We start from the raw sequence: 22,806 nt of genomic DNA on the forward strand, positions 1-22,806 counted from the left end.
GGCTGCCAGAGGCTTCACTATAGGAGCACTGTGTACAGTGAATCCAGTGACTTGAACTCTATTTTGTACTACACTGTATAATCCAGGGGTGTCCAATGTCGGTCCTCGAGGGCCGCAATCCAGTCGGGTTTTCAGGATTTCCCCAATGAATATGCATTGAAAGCAGTGCATGCACACAGATCTCATGCATATTCATTGGGGAAATCCTGAAAACCCGACTGGATTGCGGCCCTCGAGGACCGACATTGGACACCCCTGGTATAATCTGTTTGGGAGCAGGTTGCCTTGAGTTCTGAGGTGAGACTAAACCTCAGAGGGGTGAAATAAGGAAAGCAGCTGAACTTTATATTTGAACTGTTTTGTTGCTCTTTCTTTTGATTTTTGGACTGCTTGAAGATTTATGGTTTATTTACCTGTTGGGATTCATGATTTTCCTGATTTTTTATGTTTGGAAAGAATAAACCTGAGGCATTCTGATTCAGAACCTTTTTTTTGGAACATTGCGGCTTTTGATTTAATTTGGTGTCAGTCCAAGCCTGCAGGGTGACTCCAGTCCGGGTCACACGCAAGTGCTTTTATTTCTTGTAACCACTGAGGGGTGCTGTTGAGTCCCAAGTAGACCACAGTACGGGTTACATTGTGCTAAAACCCGCTATTGCGGTTTAGTAAAAGGGGGCCATAGTGCAAACTATAGACAGCAGATATAAATTCTCAAAACGGACACATTTTGATTACTAAATTGAAAATAAAATCATTTTTCCTACCTTTGTTGTCTGGTGATTTCATGAGTCTCTGGTTGCACTTTCTTCTTCTGACTGTGCATCCAATATTTCTTCCCTTCTTTCAGCCTCTGTATGCTTCCTCTCCTCCAGACCTCATTCCCTCCCTCCGTTTTTTCTTCCTTTCTCCCTGCCTCCCTCCCCTTTCTTTCTTTCTGTCTCCCTGCCCCCCTTTCTTACTTTGTTTCTGTCTGTCTTTCTCTCCCCATGCCCCCTTTCTCTGTCTCCCTGTCCCCCCTTACTTTCTGTCTTTCTGTCACTCTGCCCCCTTTCTTTCTTTGTCTTTCTTTCTCCCTGCCCTCCCCCCAAGCCACCACTGCCGCCATTGGGGAACAGGCCCCCCAAGCCACTACCGCTGAGTTCTGAGCTCTCCCTGCTTTTCGACGCCATAAACAGGACAACAGAAATGCTGGACCCATCAGCCTTCCCCCCCCCCCCCCCGACATCAATTCCGACAATGGAGAGGAAGTTCCCAGCCCGGAACTTTCTCTCTGAATCAGAATTGATGTCGGGGGGGGGGGGGTTGGAGGGGGGGGAGAAGGCTGGTGGGCCTGGTGCTTTTGCCATCCTGTTTACAGCATCGGGAAGCAGGGAGAACACGAAGGCAACGTGAGATCGACCTTTTGGACACCCCTGGAGTAAGGGGTTCTCCCTCACTAATGCTGCTGCTATAATCACTGGATAGCATGGGTTTTTGGCTTAGGAGTAAGCCATAGGGATGAAAATAATGCAACCCCCCTGAGTCAGAGGGGCGGAACTCAGGAAAGGAAGAGTGTTTCTGCCCCAGACAAGTCATTTAGGGAGGTCCCCGAAGGAGAGACTTCCCCAAGAATGATCCTAAGCTAAGGCAAGAGGTCTAAACAAAGAGAAGTTTCCCTAGCTATGGCCTGAGAAGGCATCCTGGGAAAGACTGGAGAGTGTATGAGAGTGTCAAGGTGATGGTTGATATCTGTTTGGCTGAGGTAAGCCAACTATATTACTTGAATACTGTGACAGCTGATTAAATGACCAAAGACTAAGGATTGTTGAACTAGATGTGAGACTCTGTTAAATGCCTAAAGAGGAAAGGCTGCTGAACTGGATTGAAATATAGGCCCAGATGCACTAAAGCCAGCAATCATCGCTACATTTGTTTTGACAGCTTTAGCAACGATCGCGTTTTTACTTGAGGCTCACCCCATTTTCCGATCCAGCCATGCAAATTAGCCAAAATCCCCATGCAAATTAGCCAAGCGATTGTTGCCCTTACATTACTTGGCTATGCACAAAAGAAGGCAAGGGTTTTAGTGATCCAAAAAACAGGTCTGCCTGGTTTGTTTTTTTTTAAATGGCAAATATCTATTCCATAAAAAATGTGAAAAAAGCTCCCTCCCCGATGACCCTCAACAAATGCAGCACCAGGAATCCCCCTCCCCCATGCTAGCAAAAGTCAGCAGGTGAGATGCCCATTCCTTCCTGCCATGCCGCTAACCCCCACATGAGAAAAAAATGGCAGGAGGGATGCCCACTCCCTCTTGCCATGCTGCCCCCCCCCTGCAGCAGTGAAATGCCCCCCATAATTTCTCCCCAGAAGAAACAGCAGCTTACCCACCTGGATGAAGCAGTGAGTAGGTGTTCTTCTTCTCTTCCTCCCCCCGCGCAGTTCACAAATCCGTGGGCAACGGCTGACCCGGAAGCGTTCTCTCTGATGTCAGAGGAAACCTCCCTCTGATGTAGAGGCAGCCTCTGACATCAGAGGGAATGACTCTGAGTCAGCTGCTGTTCGCGGATTTCTATGGGGTCCTTATAGCTGGCAGGAAGAAGGAGAAAATGAAGGACTAGACCTATGCGGAGAGGTACAGAGGGAACGGTTCAGAGTCAGCTGCTGCCTGCATATTTCTACGGAGTCCTTATAGCCAGCAAGAAGGAGAAGGAAGAAAAGGAGTCGACCTATGTAGAGAGGTACAAAAAAACCTGTGTGAGGGGGACACAAAGAGGCACCTGTAATAGATAGGGCAACAATTGGTAGGAAGACAATTTTCCTACTAATTGTTGTCCTACCAATTGTTGTATCCTACGAATTGTCTTCCTACCAATTGTCTCCTATCCTATAAATTGTCTTCCTATGAACTGTCAGGATCCCAATAGTGGATGCTGTTGATGGACAGACTGGATAGGCCATCATGTTTCTAAACTAATTAGAAGTTAGGTGATAGTAGGGTGGCTACCACCGCCTAACTTTTGGTGGCTGTTGTATAATCTTACCCTTACTGCCTCCTATTTAGAAGGTGCTAAGTGCTGCCTCATTAACCCAGTGAAAAAAATCCTCACAGAGCGCTATTCTATAAACAGTGCTCCAAAATGCATGCTATTTATAGAATAGTGCTTAGAGGTAATTTCCATGCTAAACTTTGAGAGCAAAGATTTATACCATCTGAAACCTGTTGTAAATCCTGGCGCATAAGTTAGGTGTGGATTCCTGGTATTCAGTAATACTGTGTATATTTTTAGTGAATGCCCCCGACTCGCTCATGCCCCTTCCATGGCCATATCCCCATTATGAGTTGTGCACTAAAATAGTTGCACATTGATCTTTATAGAATAGCACTTAGCAAGTTATGTATATAAATCCAGATTGTTGCCAATAATTATTAGCAATAATTAACAGACTGACTCAAGTCAATTTTTTTGCACCCTTTAAAAGTTTTGAAAGCAGTATCGTTTAAAGTGTTGAATACAGTTACTAATTAACTTTTACCTACAAGAGCTGGACCCGTTTTTACTAAGTATCATGCTATGATTGGATGAAAAACTCTTAATCCAAGAGGGGGTAACCCCCCCCCTCTTCAGAGTTACAAGTCTCTGAGCTACGTTACAGTACAACAGGTCCTTCTCATATGTTGGTTTAATTGACTTGAGTCAGTCTCTTAATTATAGCTCAGCCATTTTTCTGACTCCTTTTGTTACATTGTCCCTGTCTATTGGAAAAATAATTATTAGTACCCAGTTATTGATGCAAATTGGCTTGGGCAATTTAGTTATGAATGCATTTCAGAATAGCATGCAGTTTTATGTGCATAAATTTGTGTGCCATTTATGGAATCTGGGTGTTAGCGTGTGGTAGTCCTAAAGCGCTAGCTGAATAACACAGGAATGTCCACTCTCTGTCCATTAAAATATAGTTAATGCACATTTAGGCCCCAATTATATAAATGGAACCTAAAATATGGGCATTAAGGAACGTGGAACACAGCACATATAAATCCTGAATTAGTCCCCGTTTATAGAATCGCACTTTAGCGGTGCCTAAATTAGACAATCGTCAGTAGGCGTCAGAAAACTTAGCGCTTCCTGTTTATGCCAGGAGTTTCTTGGCCTAAATACCGGCACCTAAGTTAGGTGCCTACCAGTACCTGAGTCCAATTTAGGTGCCTATACATAAAACACACTTACAATCCACCCACGATCCACCCTTAACCATGCCCCCTTTCTAGTGGGAGGGGTAAGTTAGGCACTTAGATTAGCTAGGTGCATCGATCGATGCGCCTAACTTTAGGTGTCTTATAGAATCTGGGCCTTAGTGTACAAAAGCAGGGAAAATACTGCAAAACTTTTTATACTAGCTTCTTTTCAGTAATCTGCAGAAAGGGCTTTAATGCTCAACAGTTAAAGGGCCCCTTAATGTAACTTAGAGATACAGTCAACATTTCAGCAAAAATATTGGGGTTCTACTTGTATTGTTACTTTAACAATCTATTAATATGTTGTTTGTTTTTTTTAAATTTAGGATAAGGATTCCAACTTTTTTGGAACTCAGCATATAGTGGATGTGCTGAAAAGTACCAGTCTTGCTGTTTTATATCCAGTTGTTCTCGTTTCCGTGAGTAAAATCAGTCTCATTTTGTGAAATAGCACCATTAGATTATGTGGGAGTAATTTATAAAAAATTTTCTACATATATAGCCTGTTTTAAACCCGAATAGGGTTTTTATAAAATTTCATGACTGTATACGCATACATAAGCATGCATATATATATGTACACCTGTACTTACACACTTATGTTAGTATACCCAGAATGGTGTAATTGCAATATATATGTCTGTACTTACACATTAAACCTTACACACTTACACCTGGCGTACATTTAAACCTTACACACTTACACCTGGGTGTAATTGCAATATATGCGTCTGTGCAAATTTGTGTTTAGGCCTTTAGTCTAATCATCACACTTATATACCACCCCTTTCCTATGAAATAGAACCCAAAGAGGTTTACAGTGTTGTATGTTAAGTAATGTAGCCAGAATAAAAATTCTGGCAAGAATAAGCAAAATAAAATTAAGGTTCTTCATAAAATTTGTGAAACAGCAATGTATTTAAATTTTTCTGAAACTGAGGACCAGGAAGAGTATTCCAAGCTGAAGGTACCTTATATAAGAAGGATTATTCTAGAGCAGGATTTTCCAATGTTGGTCCTCGAGGGCCGCAATCCAGTCAGGTTTTCAGGATTTCCCCAATGAATTTGCATGAAATCTATTTGCATGTGCTGCTTCCATTGTATGCAAATAGATCTCATGCATATTAGGTTGGGAAATTCTGAAAACCTGATCTGGTGAGGGCCGAGGTTGGACGCCCCTGTTTTAGAGCTTTTGCACTATTGGGGCTGATTCTGGGTGCCAGTTTTATAAAGGCACATTTGGCCTATGCTGTCTTTATGGAATAGGACTAAATTAGGCATTCACTACCATTTTTGTTTTACAATTTATTAAAATGTTATATACCATCTTTATTTTTGTAAAAACAAGGTGGTTTACAGTCATAATTGAAAACAAAGAGTTTGAACTGAAAATAACACCATAATTTAATAGAAAAGAAAGAGCAAACTGGTAAAATAATTAGAGAATTAAAAAATGACACAGGAAAGACTTGGGCTCAGGCTTTGTATGCCAGAGTTAAGAGATAAGTCTTTAGAACAAACTTAAAGACAGAGTATGAAGATTCTATGAGGCAGTTAGAGAGTAGGAGACAGCAAATTCCATAGAAGGGGTCCTAAAAAGAATAAAGCACCCTTTCTAGTGGATTCTTAGTGAGCTGAAGATGGAAGAAGCCTCCAAATCTTCCAATAAGGGGGGCAGACCTAATCACTATCACCTACGCTGGACTCTCATAGCTTAGGGTTATGCCCTATGCTTACTACAAACATCTCCAACCACCTTTCAAGAGAGTCTCTTTTCAGCCGCCCTTCCTTCACCAGGACCTTCAGGAGAGGGACTGAAGTTTCTACTCCAAGTATTTCCTAATACCGAAGAAAACTGGAGGTCTTCACCCAATTCTAGACCTCTGTGCTCTCAACAAGTACTTAGTGAAGGAGACGTTTTGCATGGTCTCTCTGGGAACCTTGTTACTACTATTGGAGAAAAATGATTGGCTTTGTTCTCTAGATCTCAAAGAAGCTTACACTCATATCTCAATCTTAATTGCCCACAGGAAATACCTTTGCTTCTGAGTAGGTTCTCAACAATTCCAGTACAGAGGTTTGCCCTTTGGACTAGTGTCGGTACCAAAAGTGTTCACAAAATGCCTGGTAGTACTAGCTGTAAAACCTATGCACATCTTCCCCTGCCTAAATGACTGATTGATGAAGGCTTCATCATCACAACAAACTCAGCATGCCATCAACTCCACAGATTGTCTATTGGAACTACATGGATTTGCAGTGAACTACCAGAAGTCACACCTCCAACCAACACAGTCATTGGAATTTCCTGGAGCTCTTTTGGACACCACTCAAGGTTGAGCTTTTCTACCCCAGCAGAGAGTCAACAATCTCCTTCACCTGTGCTAGAAAGTCTCTTCCCTGCCACAGCACATCAAATTTTATGTCTCCTGGGTCATTTTGCCTCGACTGTTCACATCACTCCGTCTGCATGTCTTCACCTCATAATTCACCAATGGACTCTCTCATCAAAGTGATCACAGCCACCGGATCTATCTCAGCAATAATACAGGTAACCTCAGACCTTTGACATTCCCTCCAATGGTGGATATTTCTGTCTGATTTCACCAGAGACCTTCCTTTTCAAACTCCTCCCCATCCAAAGCTACTCATAGCAGACACTTCCTTACTGGGTTTTGGAGCTCATCTTGATGGCCTTAACACTCAAGGAATGTGGTCTCCTCCAGAGAAGGCTCTCCATTTCAACCTTCTAGAAATACAAACAATTCAGAATACCCTTTGCACCTTCCAGTATCACTTATCAAATCAAGTAGTCCTTGTCCACACTGACAATCAAGTTACCATGTTCTATTTGAACAAACAAGGAGGCACAAGGTCTTGTCCTCTGCCAGGAAGTGAAAGAAATATGGACTTGGGCGATTGCTCACAACATATTACTCAAAGCAGTATACCTAGCAAGAAAGCAGAACATTTTAGCAGATAAGCTGAACAGACTCTTTCAACCTCATGAATGGTCTCTCAGCTCATCTACATTACAACAGATCTTTTGCAAGTTAGGCAACTCCCAAAATAAACCTCTTTGCATCCCCCCCAAAATAACAAACTTTCATACTACTGCTCCAAACACTACACTCCCAATTGTCTGGGATTGGAATTGTTTCTGCTGGACTGGCAAGAGAAGTTCCTCTATGCATTTCCTCCAGTTCATCTTGTTGAGAAAACTCTACTCAAACTTTGTCAAGATCTAAGCACTATGATTCTCATTGCACCTTGATGGCCACATCAGCTATGGTTCTTCTTCTCCTACAGCTGTTCGGGAACCCATCACTTCAACTATTTCCAACATTGCTTATGCAGAGTGAAGGCTCTCTCTTCCATCCCAACCTATGCTCATTAGCACTCAGAGCATGGTATCTTTCTCAGAATGAGTAGAATCACTTTATCTGCACCAGTTTCGGCTATCATTGAAGCTTCCAGAATACCTTCTATACAGTGTTGCTACAAATTCAAATGGACTCACTTCATTGTTTGGTGTAACCTTCACTTGTTAAATCCTATCACTTGTACTCTACCTTGTGTACTGGACTATCTCCTTCATCTTTCCAATTCTGGCCTAAAGACAACTTTAGTTCATTTCTCTTAGTACCATCAGTGCATTTCATTATCTGTTAGAGAAGAAACCACTATCAATTTATTCCTTAGTCTCCAGGTACATGAAGCCTTTATTACACCAAACCTCCTCTCAGGCCTCTGGCCATCGCCTGGAACCTTAACATCATCCTCTCCGTGTTGATGAAGTCTCCTTTTAAACACCAACTCTCAACTCCCACATTAAAACATCTTACTTGGAAAATGATCTTCCTCATAGCACGCTGGGTCAGTGAGCTTCAGTCACTTGTGGCAAATCCACCCTATGCAAGATTTTACCATGACAAGATTGTACTCCACACTCATCCAAAGTTCCTCCCAAAAGTAATCTCTAAATTCCACCTCAATCAGTCTATAGTTCTACCTGCCTTCTATCCAAGGCCACATTCTTACCCTGGTGAAGCAGTTCTTTATACCTTGGACTGTAAACATGCTCTTGCTTACACCAAGCCCGCCATGTTTGCTTTGTTGGACAGAGAGCTGGAAATGATTGAAACATTTATTTTTTTTTAACCATAATGATCACCTGGAGTAAAAATACAAGCCAACTGAATGTTCAGTTTTTCATATATAAATGTTTTGCAAGCAGATTGATATGATTTTTATTTATTTAAAACATTTTTAATCCGCCTTTATCCAAGGTGGCTCACAATATTACATACATATTTCAAGACTTGCACAACATAAAGATCCTCTGCATCAGCAAAAATCATAAGATTATACCATCTCAACCCATAAATTACATCTCAACCGCTCATCTACTACCTTACTTCAATCAAGCAGCATAAATCTAATAACCTGCAAATGCTTTGTCCTCTTATCAGATTAAAGGAGTTTGTAGCAGTTATAATCTTTCTATAGTGATTGTTTACATACTTGTATCACCCAAAAGCAATCTAATGAGGTCCTTTAATATATATGTATGCATATTATAAGATAATGAGACTGTATATATTTTTATAATGGTCTAATAATACACTCCCTTGTTCTGTTTTGCAGGTACATTTGATTGTTTCAGAAAACATGTCTTACAGCAGCAGAGTGGAGGAATTGTCTGGCATCAGGGAACTTGCAAAGGAAGCAAAGAAGAAAAATATTTTGGTTTATGGCCTCCTTATGGATTACACAAAGGTATGCAATTTCCAGCAATTCCCCTTTTTTCCAGTTTTGGGAGTAGCATATTGAAATTTTCATCCACCCAAAATCAAAGAGGAATCTGATTGAAACAAGACCCTGTTTTGAAGATTCTTGCCAGTTCACGTTCTGTACCCAAGCAGGCAATAAATGTTAACTTCTTGACTTGAAACAGGAATGAAAAATTACTGAAGGGCCTGCTGTTTTGTTTTAAAGATAGTTAGAGGGATAGACGTGTCTATGCTCAGGGGAAGGGTTCTCATTATACAAAAGCACACTTGGAGGAAACAACAAAGATGTATACAAAATAACCCTCCAATAAACAAAGCGAAAAGGGCTTTCTTCAAAATTACAACTCTCTAGCAGTGCTTAGGGAAAAGTTAACCATCAATAAATTGTTGTGAGATTTACAAATAAATCTGTGAATAATTGAGAGCCTTCAGTTCACTGTGCCTTTTTGAAAGAAACAGATGCTCTCTCATGGGAGCCTTTCTTAGGACCTTCCACAAAGGGAATGGTCACTGAAAACATCACGGGGCCTCTCGAATCTCAAACGTGCTCAGAAAATTAATATGTGAAATCAATGTGCACTTCATAAAAATATGTTAAAACTATCCAAAAATACTGCAGTGAGTCAGTGAAATAAAGCCATGATCCTGATTTCTGATAACAATAATCTGGCACAAAACTCCCATTTTTAAACAATCTGAATTCTAAAATAAGGTGTATAAGAATAAATCCTATTGAATCACTTATCTGAATCAGTCCTCCTTTTAATTCACTCGGGTCCAACAGAGCTCTGTTTCGGAAATCACAAGCCTTCCTCAGGAAGATTAAAGATAATGTGCTGCAAAATGGCGGACTGGATGAGGGAACTCCGTTCTGAGCTACCTTTATAGGAGATGCAGCTGTCCGACATTACATTGACTGGACTGCTGCACAATTGCAACGGATTCCAGCCAATGTAACTATCGAGCTGCTGCACCTCCTATAAAGGTAGCTCAGAACGGAGTTCCCTCATCCAATCCGCCATTTTGCAGCACATTATCTTTAATCTATTCACAGTGGGTTCCTGAGGAAGGCTTGTGATTTCCGAAACAGAGCTCTGTCGGACCCGAGTGAATTAAAAGGAGGACTGATTCAGATAAGTGATTCAACAGGATTTATCCTTATACACGCTATTTTTTAATTCAGATTGTTTGAAAATGGGAGTTTTGTGCCAGATTATTGTTATCAGAAAGCAAGATCATGGCTTTATTGCACTGACTCACTGCAGTATTTTTGGATAGTTTGAACATATTTTTATGGAGTGCACATTGATTTCACATATTAATTTTCTGAGCACGTTTGAGATTTGAGAGGTCCCTTGATGTTTTCAGTGACCACTCCTTTGTGGAAGGTCCTAAGAAAGGCTCCCATGAGTGAGCATCTGTTTCTTCAAAAAGGCACACTGAACTGAGGGCTCTCAATTATTCACACATTTATTTGTAGCTCTCACAATTTATTGATGGTAGACTTTTCCTTAAGCACTACTAGAGTTGTAATTTTGGAAAAGGCCCTTTTTGCTTTGTTTATTGGGAGGTTATTTTGTATACAGGGGAAGGGTTCTGCATAATTTAAGCAACAGAAAATATTGTGTTTGTTTATTGTCAGGTGAAAAAATGTTAAAATACGTACTTTTCCACTTTACAGTAATATTTGGCAGGTGGGCAGATAGAAAAGCAATGATACGTTACTTTAAAGTTAAACAGAATTGCTGTCTTCAGTATATGGAAATTACTAAGGCTGGAGGCAAAATTAATCAGCGATATAATCTCTTTATATTCCATTTTGGAAGATCTTATTTGCTTTTTCAAACAACATTCTGCTTTGCCTCTAGTTCATCTAGTTACCAAAGCTTGCAGTCTGTACTGCTTTTTGTTATACACTTCTCCTTCCATATTCGTGGTTTCAGCAATCGTGGTTTCAATTATTCACGGTTTTTAGCTTGCTGGCTCCTCCCCTAATTTACATCAGCTTGCATAGAGAAATCGCTGATTCGAAGCATTTACAGAGAAAATCACTGATTCCAAGCACTTTCTTCACCATGTTTTGCCTCTCCTTCAGGAACAGGCCAGATCTCCCACCATGTTAGTCGCGATTTCACCCTATTCATGATGGTTTTTTTAATAGAAACAGCGAATAACATATGAAAAAGTTACTCGTGGTTTTTCTGTATTTGCGGTCTTGTTAATCCGCTATCACAGCAAATACGGAGGGAGAAGTGTACAGTGCAAAAGAGAAAGATATGTATCATTTTTCTGTTGCTTCATTGAAAATGTCAGAATATGCTTTGTCAACCTTTCATCAACTTTATTCATTCTGCAAATCAGTGTTTGAATTGCTGCATTCCAGCAGCTGAAGTGCCAAAAACCATTTTTGGTGTTTTTTTTAGCATACAGAAGTCAATATGCAGAGGTGCAGCTGCCAATAAAATGTAAATATATAGTGTGGATATTTAAATTGGATGTTGTTTCATAGGCACAATCCATATAAGTGCTGGTTTTGAAAATCCACATTAATTTTAAATGGTCAGTCAAATCATTGACAGGAAGACTGCAAGTTCTGTTGGTGTTTGTCCCCTTGAATCCAAAGATGCAGACTCAGTAGCCTCTAGGAACACTGCATCTAATATCTGCATTTGACCCCTTGGCTATAGGATAAGCTGTATTATAGAAAAGTATTAGCATCATATCTATGTCATTTGAATGTTCTGATTGTGCTTGCTTATTAGATGTTGCTTATTAGATGCTTGCTTCGTACGTATTATGTCTTTCTTTTAGTATGTATTATATCTTTCTTATTTGAGTTTCACTACATTTAATAAGTATATTTTTGAAACTGTTTCATGGTAGTCTTATTAATTTTCAATTTACTGATTTTAACTCTATTCATTGTATTTATGTTTATATTTGATCTTTTTACTATTGTTATGCTGTTAACAAAATTGTAAGTTTTATATTGAATTATACCTGCTGTATACCTCCTTGGGTGAATTTCTTCATAAAGTGGTTAATAAATCTCAATAAATAAATACAAGACAAAATGCTTATATTGCTCAAAAACAACATGCAGAAGAGAGCCACTGATTCTGCACAGTTCTGCAGATCTTCTGATGTTGCCTCAATTCTCTTACATAATGGCTTCTAGAGTCCAGTCACAAAAAGGTAGTACCAGAGATTCTATGATTCAGTGGTAATCCTGGCTGAGATTACTGTATCAAAAGTGCAAATGTCTAATCTAATCTAAACCTTAAGTTTATGTACCGCATCATCTCCATGAGAATGGAGCTCGACACGGTTTACAAGAACTTAAAATAGTGGGTAGAGAAGAAGAAAAAGGATTACATGAACTTATGTGTAGAAGGGGGGAGAGAAAGGGGGGAAGGATAGAGCTACAATTTGCTGAAAAGCCAGGTTTTCAGTTGTTTGCGGAATAACTGAAGGGAGCTCAGGTTCCGCAGCGGGGTGGTGAGGTCGTTCCAAAGACCTGTGATTTTGAAGAGAAGGGATTTTCCCAGTTTGCCTGAATAGTGGATGCCGCGTGGAGAGGGGAAGGCTAGTTTATGTCTTTGGCATAGTCACACAGGTGTAAGCATAATGTAACTCATAAGCCAAGACTGTTGGAAAGCACCATCATCTTGGCACAGGTATGCATGGTGCCACTTTTTTTTTAAAAATTCATATTATATTAAATCATACAAGGTAAATCAAATCCTGAGAGGACTTAGCGAAGCTTAATGAATGAAATTTGGCAGCTAAGATTTAATGTAAGGTCATGCATTTGGGCTGTAAAAACCCAAGAAAGCGGTACAGTTTAGGGGGTGAAGAACTTTTGTGCATGAAAGAGGAGGAGGACTTGAGTATGATAGTATGTGATGATCTTAAGGTGGCCAAACAGGATGATAACATGACGGTGAAAGCTAGAAGGATGCTAGGATGCAGAGGGAGATGTATGACCAGTAAGAAAAAGGAGGTATTGATGCCTCTGTATAAGACTTTGGTGAGACCTCTTTTAGAATATTGTGTACAATTCTAGAGACTGCACCTTCAAAATTATATAAACAGGATGAAGTCAGTGCAGAGGAAGGCTACTAAAATGGTTAGTGGTCTTCATCATAAGGCTTATGAGGACAGACTTAATGATCTCAATATGTATACTTTGGAGGAAAGGCGGGAGACTGGATATACGATAGATTTTGAGGCTTTTTCTCCACCTGTTTTATATCTTAATGTTAGATCTTATTGTGGTAACCCACTACTGGTGAGTGACATTTTTTGAAATTTTGGATTTTTAGTCACTACGATAGTGTTCTTGAGAGCTGTTTAAATACCTATGTGGCATAAATGTACATGAAGAGAGTCTCATTTGAAAGGAAGCTCTGGAATGAGAAGTATTAGTTTCAAGTTTAATAGTTTCTTTGATTTGTTCGCATAATCCGATTTCAATGCGATTTACATCAGTTAGAAATCAAATCAAATAATAAAATCCACATACATGACATACACTGCTAATTGACAATAGAATATTAGGAGGGGAGATAGCTTAATTACAATAATAAAAAAATAAAACCAGAAATAAAATCGGGTATAGGTTTAGGACACATGGGCTGGGAAACAAATATCCACATATTTCTATGACCTCCTCATCCTATCCTAAAGTATAGTAAGACTGGTCTATTAAAAAGCGTCTTTAATTAGCCAACTCATTAGGAGACTTTTAAATTTGTTCAATAGTTTTTCTTCTCTTAGGTTAAGTGGGAGTAAATCCAGATTTGGGGAGCTGAAACAGAAAAAATCATGTCTCTCCTAGAGTTTATAACTTTTAAAGAAGGGACTGTGTAGGGCTTTGTCTTCTGATCTTAAAGATTTTAAGGGGGTGTATGGTATTAAATATCTTTCTAAGAATGCCGGGGCTTTATTTGTGAGTATTTTATGAGTAAGTAATGCTATTTTATAAGTAATTCTATGGTTTACTGGTAGCCAGTGTTTTTCCTTTAAAAGTGGTGTTACGTGATCAAATTTTTTCTTTTTCATAATTATTTTTATTGCGGTATTTTGAATGATCTGGATTCTGCGTATTTCTTTTAAAGAGGATCCTTTGTATAGGGCATTGCAATAATCGATTTTTGATATTACCAGTGAGTGTATTAAAATATTTAAAGCTGATTCATCTAGGAAAGCTGATAATGATCTGATCATTCTCAGCCTATAAAAACAGGCTCTTACTAGTGCACTAATTTGTTCATGGTAGCTCAATTTTTGATCTAGCATAACTCCCAGAATTTTTACTTTTGTAACTGCTTTGAGGATGGTTGTATTCATAATAATATCAGTTCCTAGTTCCAGCCCCTCTCTACATGGGAAGAGTATGATTTCTGCTTTGGATGTATTAAGTGCTAGCCTATTGTCCTGTAGCCATCGAGTAATTTTTGAGAGTTTAACATTGATTTCCGTGATGTCTCCCACTACGTTTGTGTCTAAAGGATACAAAAGCTGCACGTCATCAGCGTAAGCAAAGGGTATCAATCCTATTGATTGGCTAAGAGTTAATAAAGGTGCCAGAAATATGTTAAACAGTAGTGGTAATAGGATTGATCCCTGTGGAATCCCAAAATTACTTGATTTTATATTTGCTTTAGAGTCATTAAATATTACTTTCGAAGTTCTTTCCTTAAAGTATGACTGAAACCATTGCAAGAGTTGATAGGTTCAGGAGTAATTTTACAGAAAGTTTGGTAGCTGCATGGAATAGTCTCCCAGTAGAGGTAGTGGAGACAAAGACTGTGTCTGAATTCAAGAAAGTGTGGGACAAGCACGTTGAATCTCTTAGGGACAGGAGGAGATACTGGATGCTGCGGATGGTCAGACTGGATGGGCCATTTGGCCTTTATCTAACATCATGTTTCTGTGTTTCTATAGAGATATAATAATTTCATCCAAATCTTGGTAATAAAAAAAGAAAATTAATTTAAGAACTATCAAAATGAGCTAATCTCTTCCTGAAGACATTTATCAACACTTTATTTTTATCTTCACTATTCCCAAAGGTAACCAATAAGGATGCCCTCAGTGTAGTTTCTTGAATTGATGTTTTCACCATTGTGATTCCAAACCCTCTTCTATCCCTCAACCAGAAATATTCTTAATAGAAGTAGGAAAGTAAAAAAGCTTTAGATATAGTTGGGAGGGATGAGGAATCAAAAGATAGAATCTCCACCATATATTGTTTCAACATCTGACTTGAGGAAATCATATTAATATATGGAAAATTCAAAAAACAAATGATTAACCCTCATCTGGTTTTCCATCTTCTCTAATCGAATAAATCATTCCCTTTAACTAGTGAAGTATTAAGGCCTGGATTCTCTAAATGGCGCCATTGTTGGCGGCTGCCGATTATTTAACATTTAGAGAATTGTGTCTCTGGTAAATGTAGGCCAGGATTTTCAAGGCCTACATTTCAGGTGCCTCCCTTGCCGTGAATAACGCCTCCAAAGGCGCTTACCAGCACCTAGTGCCACTTCTGGAGTTAGCCATGCCTATAGTGGCATTAGGTGCTGGTAGGCGCCTCCAGAGGCGCGATTCTGGTGCCATTCAGGCACCAGTAGACGCCTTCAAATTTTTAAGTACCATTTAAAATGGTGTTTCCCTCTTATCTTAGGAACTGGTAGGGCACCTACTGGCACCTAAGTTAAAGCACCATTTAAAGAATTTCTCCATAACTTCCTCTAAGGATTTTTTTTTTTTCAGAGTGTTTATTCAGGTGGCCACTATGCTTGTTAATCTCAGTCTCTAATGTAGATACTTTAGCAGCTTCCTCTCCAGTGAAGATACAAAGTTGGGTAAACATATAGACAAAGTTCCTTCCATCTTAAAATCAGTCACCAGATTTCAACATTTGAAACCTCTCTAGGCAGTGTTTCTCAACTCCGTCCAAGAGTACCCTTTTGCCAGTGTTACACCTGCGCTCATGAGCTGCGTCGTGAGCCCCCGGGATCGTGACAAAGTTCTTTGGCCCAGCGTGTCCCTTAAATGCAGGCTTCAGCTTAGCAGTTTTTAAAAAAAAAACAAACACAACAACCATTCACCTTTGGCAAACATAATCTTCTCATCCAGAGACAAAACCCTCAAATCCAGTGTCCAGGTTTTGTAAGTAAAGCATAATTCAGTCTCCTGCTTCTGGACTTTCTCAGTATCCTGAAACACAGTCCTCTTCACCAGAGCAGATAGTTTGAATAATATAAGTTTAGAACATTTACTAAGCTGCTTATTCCCCAGCAGCTCTGCCAGTTCATGGACATGTAAAGCATAGAAGGAAAAAACTCCAAACAAAAACTGAGCAACAATAGCAGGTAAGCAGGTCACATGGTTTCCCTTCAGCTCAATGGTTCCCCAAACAAACTGTTGTTCTGTAAATAGGCATAACATTCAGAAGCACAGATTTTATAAGGAAAACTTAGCACAGCCAAGTCTGTGGAGAAGTTTTACTTTGGGTAGCCTTGGCTCTGGGAACGTGCAGGGCTCTCAGAACGTTTCCCTGCTGAGACGTTACTGTGATCAATTATGCACAGCTGTGGGGGAGGAACACACTTTGCTCAGCCTAGCTGCTAACAGGGAAATACCTCTAAACATTTGTTAGGCTCATAATTAAAGCTCTCAGGCACAAACTTAAAGTTCAATATAAAAGGAGAAAGGTACTAATCTCCTTCAAGGGCAAAACACTGTCTTCCTTGGAGGCTCAGAGAGTATAGGCAAAGACACAGCATATATCTCTCACTGCATTTCTATATCCATTGGAAAAGCCTCAGGTCCTACCAGACTCTCCTGCGTGTCCATGGCTTCCCCTGGGTTTTGTTCCCAACTCTCAGAGGCAGAAGCCAGCTCCTCTGCATCTATCATCTGGCAGTCAGTTTCTCTAGCCTCCTTAGGCTGGTGAGAGAAAATCTCCCTTTCTCTCAGGCTCCTGCCAGCTTCCGTTTCCCACAGTCCAGCTTGGTTCTCTCCTGCTGGTCTCCACTCTGCTTGCCCCCCTAGTGTTCTGCACTGCCTCGTTTTAAGCTGTGGCGAGTCACTCCTCTTTAGCCTAGGTGGGGGAAGTGCCTTCCACACACTGCCTTGTTCCATCTGGCTAAGTGCAGGTTCCTTTCCAGCCTTGGCTCCTATAGGGACAGGCTGCTGGAAAGGTAGAAATCTCCTGGCAGGTTTAGGGACAGGTTTAAACTGTGTGCAGCTTTAAGGCCTGTCCTTTCCCTGCCATACCTTATTTGTTGCCAACTCTCTGTCCCAGCCGTAGTCAGCTAGTTCTGTAGTCTGTGATTCTACTTGGTCAACTCTCTTGCATAGGGGTATAGTGTATTTCTTCCCTATCTCTGGGGCCAAACCGGACCGTTCTTGGGTTTGTCACACCAGTCAAGTTTTCAGGATTTCCACAATGAATGGGCAAAAACTTGATTGCATATACTACCTCCATTATATGCAAATTTCTTTCATGCATACTCATTGTGGATATCCTGAAAACCTGACTAGCAAGGGGGTACTCCAGCACCGAGTTGATGAACACTGTTCTAGGGGGTACCATTGAAACTCCAACAGCCCCCATATATCACTGAAAAGAAACAAGCAGTCAAAATATGGCTATTTAGCTAGACATTTTCGGACTAGGGGGTTGGTCTCCTGTTTATCAACCCCCAACCAGTTCAGTTACCTACCCTTTTATTTCTCTCTCTCCCTGGTCCTATTGTGTGTTGTCCACAAAGTGAGTGGTTCTTAGTATGACTGATTCTGTCCTATCCAACATATTGTTCTTTTCTTTTTGCCTATTTTATAGGTTGTACACTGCCTTGTTCTGCATGTGCAGTTAAAGGTGATATAGGAAGTCCAGACTAAAATTAAGGAAGGGGTCACGGTTCTGCTGTACCTTATAATGAAGGATGCATTGAGGAAAAACTGGAAATCTCCCCTTTCAGTGTTGGTTGTACCATAGAAGGTGGATGCCCAATAACATATCCAGAATGCTCCCAGATTTGAATGGACACAATTGCCTCACCACTGTTTGTTAGTTGAATCTGCCCTCAAATAGGCCTCAGCTCCTCCTGGTAGAGAGGCTAGGACTCTGGAATAGAGAATGACACGGTGGCGGTTTACCCGCGGCCACCGCATTTTAGCCGCGGGTCACCCGCCGAAAACGGGGAAGAAAACTAGCAGTCGCTGCGGCGACGGGGACAAGGCCATTCACCGCCCGCGGGGCGGTGAATGGTCTTGTCTCCGCAGTGAGGTATCAAGGATCGCGCGGTCCCCGCAGCCACCGCCCGCCCGCCCGTAGCATTTAGCCAGCTCCCTCCCTCCACCTCACCTTAAATTTCGAGTTTTCCGGCTTCCTTTTTTCCGAGCCGCACGTGTTCAAAAATCCGTGCACGCGCGGCTGCGCGAGTCAATCAATCTTCTCCTCTGACGCAACCGGAAACAGGAAGTTGCAGGAGAGGAGAAGTTTGATTGACTCGCGCAGCCGCGCGTGCACGGATTTTTGAACACGTGCGGCTCGGAAAAAAGGAAGCCGGAAAACTCGAAATTTAAGGTGAGGTGGAGGGAGGGAGCTGGCTAAATGCACGGCTTTTTGAACGCGTGCGGCTAGGGAAAAAGGAAGCCGGCAAACTCGGAACGAATATAAGGTGAGGTGGAGGGAGGGTGGGGGCTGCTGGACCATTCTTCATTACTTTGCCATACTAATTCCATTCTATGTTAGGTGCCACGGACTCAGATTCGAGTCCTAGCGATGATGAGTTAAAGATCCCAAAAGAAGCCAACTTCTAAATCCAGTGGTTAGAGCTACACTACACTCCTTGTGACCCTGGGCAAGTCACTTAATCCCTATTGCTTCTGACACAATGGGCAGTTCCAAAGACCAAGACTGGCCAGTGTCAAAGACAGGATGCTGAGCTTGATAGACCCTTAGTCTCCACTGTTTTTAGTGATCAACAAAGTTCTATGTTTCTATAATCACCCTAATTCTGTTATCATTGGACTAGATATTCAAAATGATTTAAATGGCCAGGACAGGCTCCTGGCTGTTCAAATCATCTGTCCAGGGCTAACCAGGCATTTTCAATCTTCATGTTCAGCCCAAATGGTGTCACACAATTCAGCAAAAATACCCAATGTTGTTCCTCATAATTTAAATATTGCTCATAGAAGGAACAACATTGGGTATTTTTGCAAATGGAAGTTGGAGGGTTAATTCCCTTGAAACAGCCAATTGAGTGAAACATGAATTCATGCTGGGACACAAGATAGGTTGAATTTGTTTTGAATTTAAAAAGAAAAATGATCAATGAAGAATACTATAATGGCAAGAAAATATAATGATAAAACAGCAACTAATTTTGCCTATTTTTATATATTAAAAAAGTACTACATAAGGTGAATGTCCATATTGCTGTCTGTTGTTCTGCTGAGCACTGGCATTGAAACAGCAAAATGCATTTATTGCATACTTGTCCTCTGTCGGAAACATTATGGTGGTATATTAGTTGTGTTAATAAAAATTTATAAACAAAGCCCTGCCAGCTGAACATCTCTTTCTCTAGTTCAGCAGCAGGAACTTTGATTTATAAGAATGGAATACGCTAAATATTAGAGTACTAAGGCTTATATAGATGCTGCGGGGACGGTGACGGGGCGGTGAATGGGATGGCAGTGGCGGTGACGGGGCGGTGAAAGGGATGGCAGTGACGGTGACGGGGCGGTGAATGGAATGGCGGTGACGGGGCGGTGCAGAGGATGGTGGGCCGGGGACGGGGCGGTGACGGGGACAGATTTTTTCCCCGTGTCATTCTCTACTCTGGAATTCTTTGGGAGAAAGTTTTATCAGGCCTCTTTGATTATTACTCTCATCTAGACTTACAGCTCTACACGAGTCTTTACTTGAAGTCTTTGACATTTAGTGCACTCAGTCTTACACTAAGACGGCTACGTCAATCCGACTGACACCCTGCTCGCCCACACGTAGTCAAAATTGATTCGTGGCAGAGCCTAGAGAATGACACGGGGAAAAAAATTTGTCTCCGTGCCCGTGAGCTCAGTCCCCATCCCCGCAAGCCACCTGATCCCATCCACATAAGCCTCGAATAGTTTTATACTGAACTTATTATATTAAAGTATAAAAAGAAACAATATTCTGTACAATTGTCAATTTATAAATCAGCGTCTTCTCCCCACTCTCTTCTTCCCATTTCCCTTCAGCATCCTCAGCCCACTCTCTCCACTTCCCTTCAGCGCATGCACATAAAAAGAAGCAAGCAATTTTATACAATTTTCATTCTATTCATTCATAGGAATTAAAGTCTAAATAATGCCAGTCACATAACAAAACATGATTTTACAAAAATAATTCCCTGCACAGTCAAGCCTGCAAGGATTACTAGATGTCTTTCAGTAGCTCCCCTCCCTCCCCCTTACCTTCATGGCCAAGTCAAAATGATCTAACAACAATAAAATTTTAAAAAACACAAAGCACACTGTACGCAGAGAAAATGTTAATTATCATTTATATTCCGCGGGTTTTCAAAGAGGTCAAGGCAGATGACTTTATGCAATGTCACCTCAGTAACAACTATACAAAAATAGATAAATACACCCCCTCCCTTTTTACTAAACCTCAATAACGTTTTTTAGCGCAGGGAACTGTCCTGAATGCCCTGCACTGCTCTCGCTGCTCATAGGCTCCCTGCGCTAAAAACCACTATTGTGGTTTTGTAAAAGGGAGCCATAGTGCAAAATATAGACAGCAGATATAAATTCTCAAAACAGACACATTTTGATCACTAAATTGAAAATAAAATAATTTTTCCTACCTTTGTTTGGTAATTTCATCAGTCTCTGGTTGCACGTTATTCTTCTGATTGTGCATCCAATATTTTTTCCCTTTTTCAGCCTCCTGTATGCTTCCTCTCCTCCAGACCTCATTCCCTCCCCCAACCTTTTCTTTCTTTCACCCTGCCCCCTTCTTTCTTTCTCTCTCCATGCACCTTTTCTTTCTGTATGTTTGTCTTTTGCTCTCTCTCTCCATGCCCCATTTCTTTCTTTGTTTCTCCATGCCCCCTATCTTTCTTTTTTTCTGTCTGTCGTTCTCTCTCCATGCTCCTTTTCTGTCTGTCACCCTTCTTTCTTTCTGTCTCCCTGTCCCCCCCCTTCTTTTTTTTCTTTCTCCCTGCCCTCCCCCAAGCCACCACCGCCTGGGAATAGGCTGCCACTGCTGCCATCGGGAACTAGCCGCTGCCAAGTTCTGAGCTTTCCATGCTTCCCTTCCCCGTGGGGCCGACCAACTCTCGCCATCCGACGTTAATTATAACGTCGGAGAGGAAGTTCCGGGCCAGCCAGGCAGCGATTGGCTGGCCCCGAACCTCCTCTCTGACATCAGAATTGACGTCGGGTGGCAAGAGTTGGTCGGCCCTGCGGGAAAGGGAAGCAGGGAGAGCTCAGAACTCGGCGCCGGCCTGTTCCCCGATGGCGGCGGTGGCAGCCTATTCCCCTGTGGCGGTGGCAGCCTGTTCCCCAATGGCGGTGGCTTGGGGGAGGGCAGTGAGAAGGGAAGGGAAGCAGGTTGGGCACTCCTGCTCTAGACAAGCCGCGAGCCGCACTCGTGGCTAAAGATCCGCATGCGATTCGTGAGTCGCAGTTTGCTGATCACTCTCCTAGGATAAGCAGCATAAAATCTGTTTTACTTTTTGGGATCTTGCCAGGTACTTGTGTCCTGGGTTGGCCACTGTTGGAAACAGGATACTGGGCTTGATTTCATGGTAACTCATATGTTCTTATGCCCAAAGCGCTATTCTGTAAGAACATAAGAACATAAGCAGTGCCTCCGCCGGGTCAGACCACAGGTCCATCCTGCCCAGCAGTCCGCTCCCGCGGCGGCCCAAACAGGTCAAGACCTGTCTGAATCCCCAGAGGGGGTCCCCTTGCCATTTAAGTCCTAGCTTCCCATCGAAGTCCTAACCCTCCAGTCTTGCACATGCACGACCTGATTGGGTTTCTATACTTATTACCTGGTTAGCTTTCTATACCTGTGATACATCCCAGCACCTCTCTCAGTATCCCACGATCCCTTTATCCCTCAGGAATCCGTCCAATCCCTGTTTGAATCCTTGTATCGTACTCTGCCTGATCACTTCCTCCGGTAGCGAATTCCAAGTGTCCACGACCCATTAGGTGAAAAAAAACTTCCTTGCATTTGTTTTGAACCTATCTCCCTTCAGTTTCTCCGAATGCCCCCTCGTACCTGTTGTCCTCTTCAGTCTGAAGAATCTGTCCCTATCCACCCTCTCCATGCCCCTCATGATCTTGAAGGTCTCTATCATATCTCCCCTGAGCCTCCTTTTTTCCAGAGAGAAGAGCCCCAGCCTATCCAACCTCTCGGCGTATGGGCAGTGTTCCAGCCCTCTTTCCAGTTTGGTTGCTCTCCTTTGGACTCTCTCAAGTACCACCATGTCCTTCTTGAGGTACGGCGACCAATATTGAACGCAGTATTCCAGATGTGGACGCACCATCGCTCGATACAATGGCATGATGACTTCCCGCGTCCTGGTTGTTATGCCTCTCTTTATGATGCCCAGCATCCTGTTGGCTTTTTTCGAGGCTGCTGTGCACTGTGCAGATGGCTTCAGTGATGCATCCACCAGCACACCCAGGTCCCTCTCAAGACCGCTGTCTCCCAACAATGCCCCCCCCAATTTGTAGTTGAACAACGGATTCTTTTTCCCTATATGC

The 22,806-nt window shown here is 41.7% G+C and overlaps 1 protein-coding gene across 1 annotated transcript in view; it reads left to right on the forward strand.

The window, feature by feature from the left end:
• Positions 1–22,806, forward strand: part of CRPPA (CDP-L-ribitol pyrophosphorylase A) — a 150,974-nt gene that overhangs the window by 62,619 nt on the left and 65,549 nt on the right. Inside the window, exons 8-9 of the mRNA XM_033930977.1 lie at positions 4,546–4,638; positions 8,867–8,998. Coding sequence (XP_033786868.1) covers positions 4,546–4,638; positions 8,867–8,998 — 225 coding nt within the window. The remainder of the gene's footprint in view (positions 1–4,545; positions 4,639–8,866; positions 8,999–22,806) is intronic.

This window comes from Geotrypetes seraphini, chromosome 2 (genome assembly GCF_902459505.1).
Source record: "Geotrypetes seraphini chromosome 2, aGeoSer1.1, whole genome shotgun sequence".
Taxonomy (NCBI): domain Eukaryota; kingdom Metazoa; phylum Chordata; class Amphibia; order Gymnophiona; family Dermophiidae; genus Geotrypetes; species Geotrypetes seraphini.